The sequence below is a fragment of the Phocoena sinus genome, chromosome 3 (assembly GCF_008692025.1).
Source record: "Phocoena sinus isolate mPhoSin1 chromosome 3, mPhoSin1.pri, whole genome shotgun sequence".
NCBI lineage: Eukaryota > Metazoa > Chordata > Mammalia > Artiodactyla > Phocoenidae > Phocoena > Phocoena sinus.
This window is the reverse complement of record NC_045765.1, coordinates 80,944,045-80,957,693: the sequence shown is the minus strand read 5'-3', so window position 1 is coordinate 80,957,693 and position 13,649 is coordinate 80,944,045. Positions and strand designations below refer to the sequence as shown.

The window sequence follows — 13,649 nt, the reverse complement described above, 5'->3', positions numbered from 1 at the left end:
CACCCTGGAGAGGAGGAGTAACTCGGCCCACTGGGAAGGTGATTTATTCCCCCTTGACAACTGAGCTCACCCGGCATTCCGAGCCGGGAGAGTTAATGGATGACTTAACCCCAGCCCGGCAGCCGGCAGCCGGCAGCAGGCCCTCAGGAGACTGACAGCGCCTTTGTCTGCAGGAGGCCGGAGAAAAGGCCGTGGCTTCCCCTCCTCTTACCATTGTCATAATCATATTCCGCGGTGGTCCATTAAGAGCACAAAGCAGAATTGTAATTAACCTCGCCTGATCTGTTCCCCGCTGGTGTCCTGGAAGGGAGAGAGGGAAGCTGGAGAGGGGCAGCAGGGCTAGGTGCTTACCTTGAAATTAAACTTTCCCCTGGAAAAGCACTTTACAGCTCTCAGCTTCCCACAGGGGTAAAATCAGTGGAGGGAGATCTTTTGTCCTTTTTTCTTTTTCTTCCTTTCTTAAAACTATACCCACAGCAGGGATGGTATAACAAAAGCCTTCCCCACCTGGGCTGGGATCGGGCGCCAGGCCCTAGAGGGTTCCAGGATCCCCCAAAGCCTGGCAGCCTCTGCCCTCCCCCCCCCCCATGTTGGTGTCTCCCAGGCAGTTCTGGGGGTTTGCAAGTCCGGTCAACACTTGCTGCTCTGCTTCCCCCGCAGATGGGTGGTTTTCTGCAGGACCTGCTAGGTGGCTGACATCCCTGGAGGGAGGCCCTGAGCCTGATGTTGGGTGTCTCGGGGCCACTGGCACAGCTGTGCTTCCTCCCCGCCCAGATCAAGTGCTGTGTGTGGGCTGCCAGCTTCAGGACCCATTGTCTCATTTCCATAGCCTGGTGACATGGCAACTGTTAGTATCCCCTTTGTCACAGCCCAGAAAGGTTGGGTGATTTACTCTGGGCCATAACGCTAGGCATTGGCAGAGGAAGAATGTTTACTCAGGTCTGCCTGATGTCAGAGACCTGCTCAGAATCACTGGTACCCACCAGGTCAGCCCAAGAGCACGGTGGCTCTCCCTAGAGAATTTGTGATGGGGTGCCGTTACTTTACAGGCTACTTTGCAAATGCCCAGTTATCCTGTGGGGTGGACCAGTTGTTCTCAAACCAGGCTGTGCCTCAGAATCAGTGGGAGAGTGCATTATAACGGATGGCTGGTCACCCCACCCCCCACCCCTGAGTTCCCGACTCTGTGAGTCTGGGTAGTGGGGCCTGGGAACATGCATTCCTAACAAGTTCCATGGGGATGCTGCCATGGTCAGCCCCTCGACTGCTCTTTGACAACCACTGGGGAACACCAGTCCCGCTAAATGGAAAATATGCCAACATATTATCCTTTCAGGGCCTGCAGAATAATTAAAGAACTCTAGCTTCTACTGTCCTTAGAGTTTTGAAATTTCTGTTAAATTTTTTATTGAAGTATAGTTGATTTACAGTGTTGTGTTAATTACTGCTCTATAGCAAAGTGACTCAGTTTTACATATATATATACATTCTTTTTCATCTTCTTTTCCATTATGGTTTATTACAGGATATTGAATATGGTTTACTCTGCTATACAGTAGCGCCTTGTTGTTTATCCATTCTATATATACCAGTTTGCATCTGCTAATCCCAAACTCCCACTCCATCCCTCTCCCAGTCTCCTCCCCCTTGGCAATCACCAGTCTGTTCTCCATGTCCCTGGTTCTGTTTCTGTTTCATAGATAGGTTCATTCGTGCCATAATTTAGATTCCACATACAAGTGATATCATATGGTATCTGTCTTTCTCTTTCTGGCTTCCTTCACTTAGTATGATAATCTCTAGTTGCATCCATGTTGCTGCAACTGGCATTATTTCGTTCTTTTTTATGGCTGAATAATATTCCATTGTATATAGATACCATATCTTTATCCATTCATCTGTTGATGGACATTTAGGTTGTTTCCATGTCTTGGCTATTGTAAACAGTGCTGCTGTGAACATAGGGATGCATGTGTCTTTTTGAATTACAGTTTTTTGGGGGTTTTTTTGTTGTTGTTGTTGTTTTGCGGTACGTGGGCCTCTCACTGTTGTGGCCTCTCCCGCTGCGGAGCACAGGCTCCGGACGCGCAGGCTCAGCAGCCATGGCTCACGGGCCTAGCCGCTCCGCGGCATGTGGGATCTTCCCAGACCGGGGCACAAACCCATGTCCCCTGCATCGGCAGGCAGACTCTCAACCACTGCGCCACCAGGGAAGCCCCAAAGCGACTTTTAATGAAAAGAAGAACTACAGTTGTAAAGTGAGCCTCTCGTGCTGGGTCCCAGCTTCACGGGAAAGGATCTCCTACCTGAAGCTCCTCCCCACTCACTGGAAGAGCAGTGTTGCTATTTCCCAGCAGCACGCTGTCTAAACACGTCATGCCTGGGAGCACATCTCCACACTCAGCCCCGTGCAATGCTCCGTGAACAGGGCCACAGCTTCAGTTCGCTCTGATTTTGTGGCTCATGTGTGGAAACTTAGGCATCTGTCCCTCCACGTTGACAGTCCATGAAGTTGACAGTCCATGAAGGCAAGCTCCGAGTCCTGTTGAATGGTTTTGTGTAAGGCATGCCTGTCACCGAGCTGTTTGCAAAACAGGTCTTTACCGAAGAAGGCTGAGATCCTGAGGGAGGGACCCTGTTTCCTCCCTAGGATGAATCCCTCTTGTTTGGGCAGCTGTCATCCTCAGAAGCCCCCGCTGGCTCCTCAGCGCCCTCTGCTGGCGGTACCGGTTGCTCCTTCATGCTTTTCTCGGGCTGCTTTGTTTCTTTATGCAATTGCACCTGAAGTGTTCCAACTGGAGGGTATTGCTGCTTGTCCCATCTCGTCCTTTTTAAAATACAGCTTGAGAACGCATAACATTGATGATGAGTAGTTTTTAACCTACTTCCTGCCTTCTCAGCTTCCACCGTCTCCCCCAAGCTTGTTGCAGTAGCCTCCAAAAGGTCTCCTGCCTCTGCCCTTGCCTCCCTGCATCTCTCCTAGTACAGCAGCCAGAGGGATCCTGTTAAAATGGAAGGCAGATCATGTCACTCCTCTATTACAAACCCTCCAGTGGCTTCTAATTCTAGAGTAAAAGACACAACCCTTATGAGACCCTATGTGATGTGGCACCCTGCCCCCCACATACACACCCTCCTGTCTGACCAGCTCTCCTCCCTCTCCCCTGGCTGACCCCCATTCAGCCACAGTCTTATTCTTGCTGGCCAGCCGGCCTTGCTGCCTCAGGGCCTTTGCATTTGCTGTATCGTCTGCTTGCCTCCCTGTTCCTCCAGATACCCACATAGCTCCCTTTCTCACCTTCTTCACGTCTACTCCTCGAACTCTGTTCGCAAGAATCACCCCACCCCCTCTTTGTAATCCCCATAACTGCGTCATTTTTCTCCCTGGTACTTCTCCTTGTCTGATGTGCCGTCTGTTTTACTTGTTTGTCTCCCCTGTTAGAATATGAGTTCCATGAAGACAGAGATTTTTCTAGGGCCTAGAAAAGTGACCCACAGTAAGTACCCCAATATTTCTTGAATGAATGAATGATGGCTATATTTACTGAGTGCTGGGCACTATTCCAGACACTTTCGGTTTACCTCATTTAATCCTCACCACAACCTTGGGAAGTATGTACTGTATTACCTTCATTTTAAAGATAAGGAACTAGGCACAGAGAGTTTGAGTCGTGCTACCTCTAAATCTGCCAAGCGTATAAGATGCTCCGGTCCCAGGTAAAGGCAGCACCGCTGTATTCAGGTTCCCCAGAGAAACGGAATCAACAGGTGTGTGTGTGTATGGATGGAGAGGCTGATTGATTGACTGATTTTAAGGCCTCAACTCATTGGATGAGACCCACCTACACTACGGAGGGTAATCTGCTTTACTCAGTCTACTGATTTAAATGTCAATCACGTGTGAAAAATACCTTTGCAGCAACATCTAAGAGGGGTGTTCGGCCAAGCAGCTAGGCACCATAGCCTAGCCCAGCTGACACGTGTAACTAGCCATCACAGCCTCTGAAAAGGTGTTGTGTGTTGGTCAGACTCACCTTGCTCCCTTCATCTCTAAGGAACATCCCACCTGTTCTGATGGGGGTTGGGGGGTGAAGGATGGTAGGGGACCTCAGAGAGTCTGTGGTGCTTGGGAGCTTCCGGTCCTGGCAGGAGTTCTCTGACCTGAAGACCACCCCAGGCCCTAGGAAGTTCTCTTCCTTGTGTGCATGGCCTACCATCTCTTCTCACCCTTCTCTTCCCGGAAGCCTCGACTTCTTGTTAACGTGTCACATGCAAGAGTGGAATGGCCCTTGGTCACATCGAGGTTACGGGGAGGAGATACATCTGCTGTGTTGGGGTCTTGGCCTGTTACCCCTGTTCCAGTGTGAGCTGAGGAGGGCAGGCCTGGCCTCAGGGCAGCCAACAGCCTATGGATACCAGTCCCTGCTCCTGGCACAGCTTCCAACAACAGGAATCTTGGGGAGACAGGGCTGTGGAATGGGGAGACTGCGGCCCAAGTTTCCGTCCTCATGACCAGGCAAGCTACTTAATGACTCAGAACCTCCATTTCCAAATCTGTAACGACAGAGATGATCATGCTGACCTGCACTGTTGTGATGAGAGTTAAATGGGTCCCTGCTTGTTTCTCTGCCATCTTTCCAAAGCCAGTTCCATAAGGCCCACGTCAAGTGTAGGTGGGTCCAGAGAAACCACCGTAGGTGCGTGCTGGCCTCAAGTGCTTGAGAACTGGGTAGAGTGGGCTTCATTCTGAGCCAGTGGGGACAGCCTACAACCGTCTTGAGCACCAAGCCTCAGTTTTCCTGTGGTTCTCACCCTTCCATGGTACTCTGGAACCCACAGAAACTTTCATGGACCACCACATTCCCGGGGTCCAGCCCTAGGTGCTCCTCAGAACTGCCAGCCCCTGCTTGGTCACCATTCAGCATGGGTGGCCAAGGGCCCCTCGGACCAGCCTGAGTCCCTGTGGTGGACTTTATACTCAGCCATGATACAGAGGATCCCCCATCACTACCACTCCATCCAGCTGCCACCCCCAGGGGACTGCTGTCAGCAGTCTGAGATGTGTGCGTGCACAATGCGTATGTGTACACACACACACACACACACACACACACACACACAATCTGTAGGTCATGCCATAGGTATTTTGTTCTTCACCTTGCTTTGTTCCCTTAACATATCCCTTTTTTTAAGTCCTATGCATATATACACCTATTTTTATGACATATTTTTCATCCTATTTCCTCACTCAAACTCTCTCCACCATTACCATAATTATTCCTGTAATGTCCACATCATGTCCTTCTTTTTGATATGTACTATAATTCACTAAACCTAGCATTCCGTGAAACGTCTTTGTACGTGTGTATCTTGCTGCTTCTGTGGAATCATTTCCTTAGACTTCATTTCTAGGGTCCACACCTTGTCTTAAAGGGTGTAAACATTTTCTGATACTCATTTCTCTCCCAAAAGGTGCTATGCCATGAATAATGCTTTCTTCGTTGTTGTTTTTGGATTACCATCTAAATACTGTTGGAGAGGGGAGGGTGTGGAGAAGAACGAGGGGGAGAAGACCTGCTGGCAGCGACTGGAAGTGCAATGGGTTTTCTTTGTCTTCTCAGCACAACCAGCTCCACAGCCAGTAGCTGCGATACAGAGTTTACTAAGGAAGACGAGCAGAGGCTGAAGGATTATATCCAGCAGCTCAGGAATGACAGGGCCGCGGTCAAGCTGACCATGCTGGAGCTGGAAAGCATCCACATCGATCCACTCAGCTACGACGTCAAGCCCCGGGGAGACAGCCAGCGGCTAGACCTTGAAAACGCAGTGCTGATGCAGGAGCTGATGGCCATGAAGGTATCCGCGTGGGGGGCTCTTCTCAGACCCGCGTCCCGTTCACTCCGCTGTCACCAGGAGGAAGTATGAAAAGGCCTCTCGGTAGTGGTCAGCCCAGCCGTGGTCAGCCACCTCTCCCCTGGAGGACAGGCAGGGCCTCGTGTGTAGACAGGGATGGTTTCAGTACGTCTGGGGGTCACTTGAGCTGGATGTGTTCCTGGAGAGGTGAGCTGAGCACTGGAGAAACCTCAGGGGGTCCCAGGCCAGAATGGAACACCTCGTCTCCAAGAGAAGGCAGGAGAGACCTCTGCGGTGGTGGGGGTTGGGGGGGGAGCAGCCTCTGTCCGCGTGAAAAGAGCCCTGGTCTCCAGAACACTTGCAAGTGCTTCCCGGGTTGATGCTGACGTTAAGGTGAGGCGGGGAGAACGGGGCGAGGCCAGTTGCGGCATTTGGACAAGAGCCCTGGTTTCCTGACCCCCTTGCCCCTGTGGTGTTGTGTGGAAGATCGGTAACCCTCATCCCCGTCACCCTCCGGGGCGACTTGCTCAGCACATCCCTGCCCTCCGTGGCTGCTCGAGCTGGAGTCTGGGTGAAGCCTGGGAGGACTTTGGGCTGTGGCAGCAGATTCAGGTCAGATATTGGCCTCAGCTCAGACCCTCACTTGACTCCCGCTAGGGAACCCTCATGCAACGTTGGCTGATTTTCCCCCCTCGCTGCCCACGAGCCGGGCATTGTGTCCATAACCGCGGTGCCTTTTCCCCTCTCTGTGGTCCTTTGCACCCTGTGGCATGAACTGTGAAGCTGCCCTTCCATGACTTCTTCCAAACATCATGTTTCCTTTGACCAAGGACTCCAGATTTCTTTTATGTTCAGGCCAATATGTTGTGCGATAAATTCAGTGTTATTTTGGCCAGGAAAGATACTTTTGGTGAAATAAAAGCTCTGATATTCCCTTTGCTACACGCACATAAAATGTATACGCATCAGAGAAATTTTCCCAAAAAACAGGAATTATAAAAAGCTGGAAGAAAGAGAACCCATAATATCGTGACCCAGGGGCAGCCATTGGGTTCCCTCACTAGGAGTTTTTTGAAGAAAAACATCAGAGCCACCTCCCTTCCCTGTATGTCCCTAATAGTGTGTTCAGGGATGCGTGCTTGCCCACACCAAGTCCATTGCTGCAGATTTTGTCGGATTTCACCATTTTGTTCTAGGCTACAACTGCTGGGTTTTTTCACTTCTTGTACTTGGTCTTTAGTAAACAGCTTTTGATTCCTAGATGATTGACGTGGCTCCTTCTCAAACCCACTCTTCTTTTTTGAATATCCCGTCCTTTCATTGTGACTCCTCTTCCTCTTTCTCTTTAATTGCTTTAAATGTTTATTTTCTGTCTTCCTTGTGAATTCTGGTTCTTTACATGCCGATTCTACCTCACTGTGACTCACTTCTGTTTTCTCTTCGCGCGTGTGTGTGTGTGTGTGTGTGTGTGTGTGTGTGTGTGTGTTGGGAGGAGAACGTGGGTGCCAGCTCCCCCCTGGCGGAGGTTGTGTCTTCCGTGGGGTCCCGCGGGTCCTGGGTGGAGATGTCTCTGTAAACGGTTGTGTCCTTAGATCTGTTGGGACCCGCGGGTTTCAGAGGTTTAGGGCTAGTTTTTGCCATATTCTTGGCTGATATCTACACATGCCTCATGCCTACATGATTCCTCAGAAGAGGCTTTTCTTTCTTCTCCCACCCGAAGCCTGAGTGATGACACGTTTCCTCGCCACACCCTCACCACAGGGAGGAAGTCTTCTTGTCTCCTCTCGAGGCGGCACTTGGAGAGTCCTGGCTCCTGGGCGGGGGGCGGGCGCTCTCAGTCCTGGCTGTCTGCCCTGCCCTTGCATAGGTGCTGGGGCCTTCCTGCCTGCCTGATGCCTCAGGAGGCCGGTGCTGTGGCCACCTTGCCTTTCCTCTTGGGTGGAGGGCCTGCTTCCGGCACCCATGGATCCATCTTTCCTTCTTTCGAGCTTGTTTGTACGGTGGTTCTGGGTATGACGGTCCACGTTAGCTCAGGATGCAGTGCTGTCAGAACCTTCAGAATCCAGCTTCTGATGGCAAAAGATGAGAAGGTTCAGTGTACGGAGACACCTTTAAGCCTGGTTCTATGTCATGGTTAGGAAAGGTCTGGCATCTTCTTTCCAGTGGTCGCTCAGCTTGGCACATTGCCTTCTCCATGGCTAACGCCCCCAGCCCTGAGTACGACTAGCCGCGGTGGGTACCCTCTAGGTGTTTCCCCATGTTGGCGGTGAGAACATCTACTCCCCAGGTCTGGCTTGCCCAGGAGAGCACAGCAGGCCTGTGGCTTGTCACCTCAGAGGAGGGTCACTTCGGGGGTGACCTTGGTGAATCCCTTTCAAGGCAGTGCCCCCGTGTTATGAAGTAAGATGACAGAGATAGCTGGGGAGACTGACCGGATGGTCACGGGGTGTTGGACTTGCCCTCCAGCAGAGGTGAGGGACAAGAGTCATGCGTGGGCTCACCTTGAAAGCGGGGCCGGGGAGGGGGAGTATAGCTAGTGGTTACCTGGGCTCTGAGCCAGACGTCCCGGGTTTAAACTGGGGCTCCACAGTAATTGTGGGCTGAGCTGGTGGATTTCCCTCTTCATTCCTCAGTTTCCCCTCTGTGAATGGAAATACTCATAATACCTCCCTCAGGTTGGGAGGATTAAGTGAGTGACTTAGTGTAAACATTTAAGACAGTGTTACATGCTCAGTAAATGCTGGTGATTACCACTGGTTCCCGGCTCTGGTCCCAGGACAGCACGGTCCCATTTGGGAGTCACTTCTTTCTCTCCATAGCCAACTCTGATTTGGCTTCTTTAAGATACTTGAAGAAGTTACCTGAGGCGTAGTCACCCGGGAAGGGCTCTGTTTCAATTTCGTTTCATTTGGGGCCTAAAGTAGAGAAGAGCTGGGGGCAGTATCATTGCTCTGCACGCTTCCCAGTGGCCTGGCACAGCTCAGGGCCCCAGACTGCCATCAGGGGTGATTAAATATGTGGATTGGTGCTATGGAAAGTGGAAAAGGAAATGGGAATTGGAAGGGACCTAGTCAGACCCAGCCTTATATGAATGACCCTTTTACAACCTCTTTGATGGCTAGCCTCTGCCTGCCAGAACACTGGTTTCTGTCGTGGCTGATGAGACCACTGGGGACGTGGGCGTGGGGTGTTCCAGTTTTTAGAGAGGTTTTCCTTATAGTGAGCCAAGGTCTGCTTGCCACTGATCTCAGTTCTGGTGCCTAGTGACAAGCGCATGGCTTGGTGCACGAGTCCGTCCTTTAAGATGTGTGAAGGTGGCCATCTAGTCTCCTCGGGGTCATGTTCTCCCCAGCTACCCAGTGATACCTCCCTCCGGGCTGTGGGTGGTAGCTACAGACCCCCTTCCCCCGCCCAGCCCTGCTCTCACCCCGTGGGCGCCTCGTGCGCTCTGTGCTCCGCAGGAGGAGATGGCGGAGTTGAAGGCCCAGCTGTACCTCCTGGAGAAGGAGAAGAAGGCCCTGGAGCTGAAGCTGAGCACGCGGGAGGCCCAGGAGCAGGCCTACCTCGTGCACATCGAGCACCTGAAGTCCGAGGTGGAGGAGCTGAAGGAGCAGCGCACGCGGTCCCTCAGCTCCACCAGCAGTGGCGGCAAGGACAAGGCCGGCAAGGTAGGGGCACAGGGACCCTGGGGCTCGGGCCTCACCACCTGCCCAGGTCCCGCCAGCCACTGCCCACTAACCTGCTGCCTCAGCTTCCTTATTTGCATAGGAGCCGAAAGCCATTCTAGAAATTCGAAAGAAGGGGACATTTTGCGGGCAAAGAAACCAAATCCACATTTTGAAAACATCTCACTTTTACGGACAGTTAAAATTCCATACAATTCAACTGTTCCATACAGTTGAAGCATTTTCACAGATCACGGTCTGATCCAGGGAGCGATCTATGCGGTGGTCCAGGAGTCTGATACTGGTTCCACCTCTTCTTCCTTCTATCCCGTGTCACACAGTGACCATTGCTGGTTGATCACTCTGTACCCGATCATTGCATGTATCATCTCCCTTAAGTCTCACGACTCTCAGGAAAGAAGAGTTATCCCCATTTACGCGAGGATAATGAGGTTTAAAAGAACTGAGGGGGTCTCAACAGCTAGTGAATGGCAGAATCGGGATTTAACCCCAGTTTGGCTGACGGCCACTCCTCCTCTCGTCTGTTTCCTCCTCGACTTCCAAGAGGTGGGGGGCCGGAAGCATTATGAGGCAGAGAAGGAGGTAGGTGAGCCCCGCATTAGCCCGAGGATATCACACAGAGTGGGCTATCGATGATATCATCTTGCAAACTCACACTTTCATTAGCGCACAAGTCTTTTTTTCTAGAATCCAAGCTCATTCCATCAGCCTCTATCTCAGAGTGATTCCAAACACTGCACTGGAGAAAAAAATAGTCCAGACTTTAAAGAAAGATATCCCTCGCCCCAGGGTGCTGGAATTTCTGTGCGTCAGATTTTCTGTTCCTAACAAACGCCAGCTTCTCCTGACCCCACTTTGTCTCAGGCCCAGGACTTGTGGGCCTACGCTGACTTGCTGGTCTAATGAGTGGCCCCTCACGGCCCAGATGCAGTGATGTCTTCACGAGAGTAGTGTACCTGCGAAGAAGGCACCTTGATGATACCGTGTGGCAGCGAAGAAACAGCTAAACAGCTAAGAACTGACGCGTGCTCCACAGAGGCCACAGCTACCCTTTGCCCGCCTCTCACCTGCAAGGGCACCAAGGGAGTCCATAGCCATGGTACCCAGCTGGGCCACTTTCCTGAGGCCCCAGCTGCTTCTCAGTCATCCGATGTTCACGTGATGGATGTGATTTGGTCCAGGCAAGATGCTGGAGGCTGTTCCAGGAGTTTAGATTGCCCTGGAATGGGCAAATAGATGATCACAACGCAGGGACACAATGTTCTTGGGTGCAAGGATCAATGCCCGGTACAAGAGGAGGCCACAAGCCAGATTTGGAGATTCGGGACAGGTTTCCTGAACTGAGAGAGCCAGTGGAGAGTGGGTGCTAGCCTGAGGAAGAGGGCCAGGGCAGACCAGCAAGTCCACCCTAGGCCAATGGAATGGCAAGGGCAAAGCCTAGAGGGAGGAGGAATCCATACACTGGCTGAGGAGACCAGCCGGCTGTGCCGTCCTGAGGATGGGGAGGAATCGCTGAGGGCTTTTTGTAGGGGGTGAGGTGACACAGTCTGAGCTTTGGAAAGGTCACCATGTGGGTGCACCCTGAAACCACGTGCCCAGTGCTTGGGGAGTCTGATCGTGGTGAGCAGCAGCCTCTGCAGAGCTGTTTCACGCGGGAGGATCTGGGGCTCTGTTCTGTGCCAACAGCTTCCGAATCTTTGCTCAGCCTTTTGAGTTTGTTAGCAGTCACTTTGGGACAGAGCCTGAGAGACAGAGCCCCAGCGTTCGTGTGTGCACCCTTAGGGAGTGGTGCAAACGGACTACTCAGGCTCTTTCCAGAGGCCCAGGGACTGTGCATCCCCCTGGTTCTTAGTATTTATTTCGACTGGGGGAAGCTCTATGTTTCGTGGAATGGCTTCAAAGAACAGAAATCTCTTTGATGGTAAAGGCCAGATGATTTATTTTTATTTTGTACATTAGGGTAAGGAGCTTTTATAAGAGTGCTCTGTGTTGTTCAGGTAATGAAATTGGAGGAAGCTGATTATTTTGCCTTTCAAAAGTTATATCCAGGGCTTCCCTGGTGACACAGTGGTTAAGAATCCACCTGCCAATGCAGGGGACACTGGTTCGAGCCCTGGTCCGGGAAGATCCCGCATGCTGCGGAGCAACTAAGCCCGCGCACAACTACTGAGCCTGTGCTCTAGAGCCCGTGAGCCACAGCTCCTGAGCCCGCGCGCCTAGAGCCCGTGCTCCACAACAAGAGAAGCCACCGCAGTGAGAAGCCCGCGCACCGCAACGAAGAGTAGCCCCCACTCACCGCAACTAGAGGAAGCCCACGCGCAGCAACGAAGACCCAACGCAGCCAAAAATAAAATAAATTAATTTATTTTTAAAAAAATGTTAGATCCATTTACTATATCAATAATACCTCCCTTCTGGGCTATTCATTTGGTCTTGTTGGTAGATGAGGCAAGCAGTCTGGAGCAGAGGCTGGTATACTGTTAACATTTTAGGATTTTCGGGTCATGTGGACTCTGCTGCAACTACGTAACTTTGCCGTTGCAGAATGGTACTGTGAAGGTAGAGACAGTACAGACACAAAGGCACATGGCTGTGTTCTAACACTTTATTTATGGACGCTGAAATTTGAATTTCATATGATTTCTATACATCACAAAATATTCCTTAGAATTTTTTTTTCCATGATTTTAAAAACAAAAACAGTTCTTGCCCTGTGGGCCTTTTATAAAAACAGGTGGCAGGCCAGATTGGGGTCTAGAACATCCACACTCGCTTCTGAGGAGGGGGGGGTGTCATGCTTGGTTTAAAACTTTCCCTCCAGCCAGCAAGCTGGGTCCCATATCTTGCCCAAGTGACAGTAGGTTTTTTCACTTCTTGTCTGTGTGCAACAGAGATTACCAGACGTGTTCAGTGAAGGGCACCGGATGAGACAAAGCTGTCCCTTGTCCTTAAGGAGTCTTATGAAATGTTAACCCCGAGGGGAGTCGCTCTATACACTAGAAGAGGGTGTTGGACTCTGGAGAGACTCCAGGGCTGGTGGATGGGGGCTCGGGTCTGCAGGTCGCCAGGCGGAGAGGAGGGAGGGAAAGCAGAGCTGGAGGAGCAGGGGGGTGGGGGGAGTTCAGGTGCTGTGGGCTCCTCCAGAGGAGCCCCGTGTGGTGGCGTTTCTGTGCCAGCGCCCCCTGTCGTCTGGATTTCTAGCGCCAGGTTCATACTTCCCGGAAGCGCTCATTCCATCATGATACAGCCTTCTGTTTACATTCTGTCTCAGCGTAACAGATCACGGGCTTTTTATTCTCAAGCCTGAGCTGTAGTCAGCCCTCTGTAAATGTCTGCTGAGCAAACTATCAGGTGACCACCGTCCCCTGTGCTTATTACACAGCACAGCAGCTGCCCTCTGTCTAAATGCAGAGAAGGCAGAGCGCTCGGAGGGGTGTGAGCGTTGCTTTGTCAATTGTCCTAACTCCATTTAGGATTTAGGCATTCTGGCTCTTATGTTTCCTCATCTGTAAAAGGGGAGGATTTGGTTTAGGTGGTGTCAAAGCTCCTGTCTGATGCTAAGGCACATCTGTGAATGTGTGCTTCTGTTGTCCTCCTCCTTTCCTGGGTCTTCTAGATGATTACACTGAACCCAGTAAAGCCCCTAACTCCAGGAAAGATTGGTTCTCTCCCCAGGGGACGCGGGATGAAGGGAAGGACAACCCAAGGATACATGTGTTTCCCACTTTTATGAGCTACCAGAGGCTTAACCCAGTGGTGAAGGGAACTGACCTGGCATCAGTTGGCATCCTGGTTCCACCGTGTCCCGGCTGAATACCTGGGGCAGTGTAACTTACCTGTGCCCTAGTTTTTCTCCTTGGCAAAGAGGGGATAATGACAGTATCTGCCTCAGAGGATCGTCACGATGATCAGATAAGAGAACCTGTGTGGGGCTTCCCTGGTGGCGCAGTGGTTGAGAGTCCGCCTGCCGATGCAGGGGACACGGGTTCGTGCCCCGGTCCGGGAAGATCCCACATGCCGCGGAGCGGCTGGGCCCGTGAGCCATGGCCGCTGAGCCTGCGCGTCCGGAGCCTGTGCTCCACAACGGGAGAGGCCACAACAGTGAGAGGC

General features: G+C 51.8%; 1 protein-coding gene across 1 annotated transcript in view; it reads left to right on the top strand.

Moving 5' to 3' along the window:
* Positions 1-13,649, top strand: part of MCC (MCC regulator of WNT signaling pathway) — a 443,929-nt gene that overhangs the window by 407,793 nt on the left and 22,487 nt on the right. The window contains 2 exon segments of the mRNA XM_032626783.1: positions 5,622-5,856; positions 9,315-9,521. Of these exon segments, the coding sequence (XP_032482674.1) occupies positions 5,622-5,856; positions 9,315-9,521 (442 nt within the window).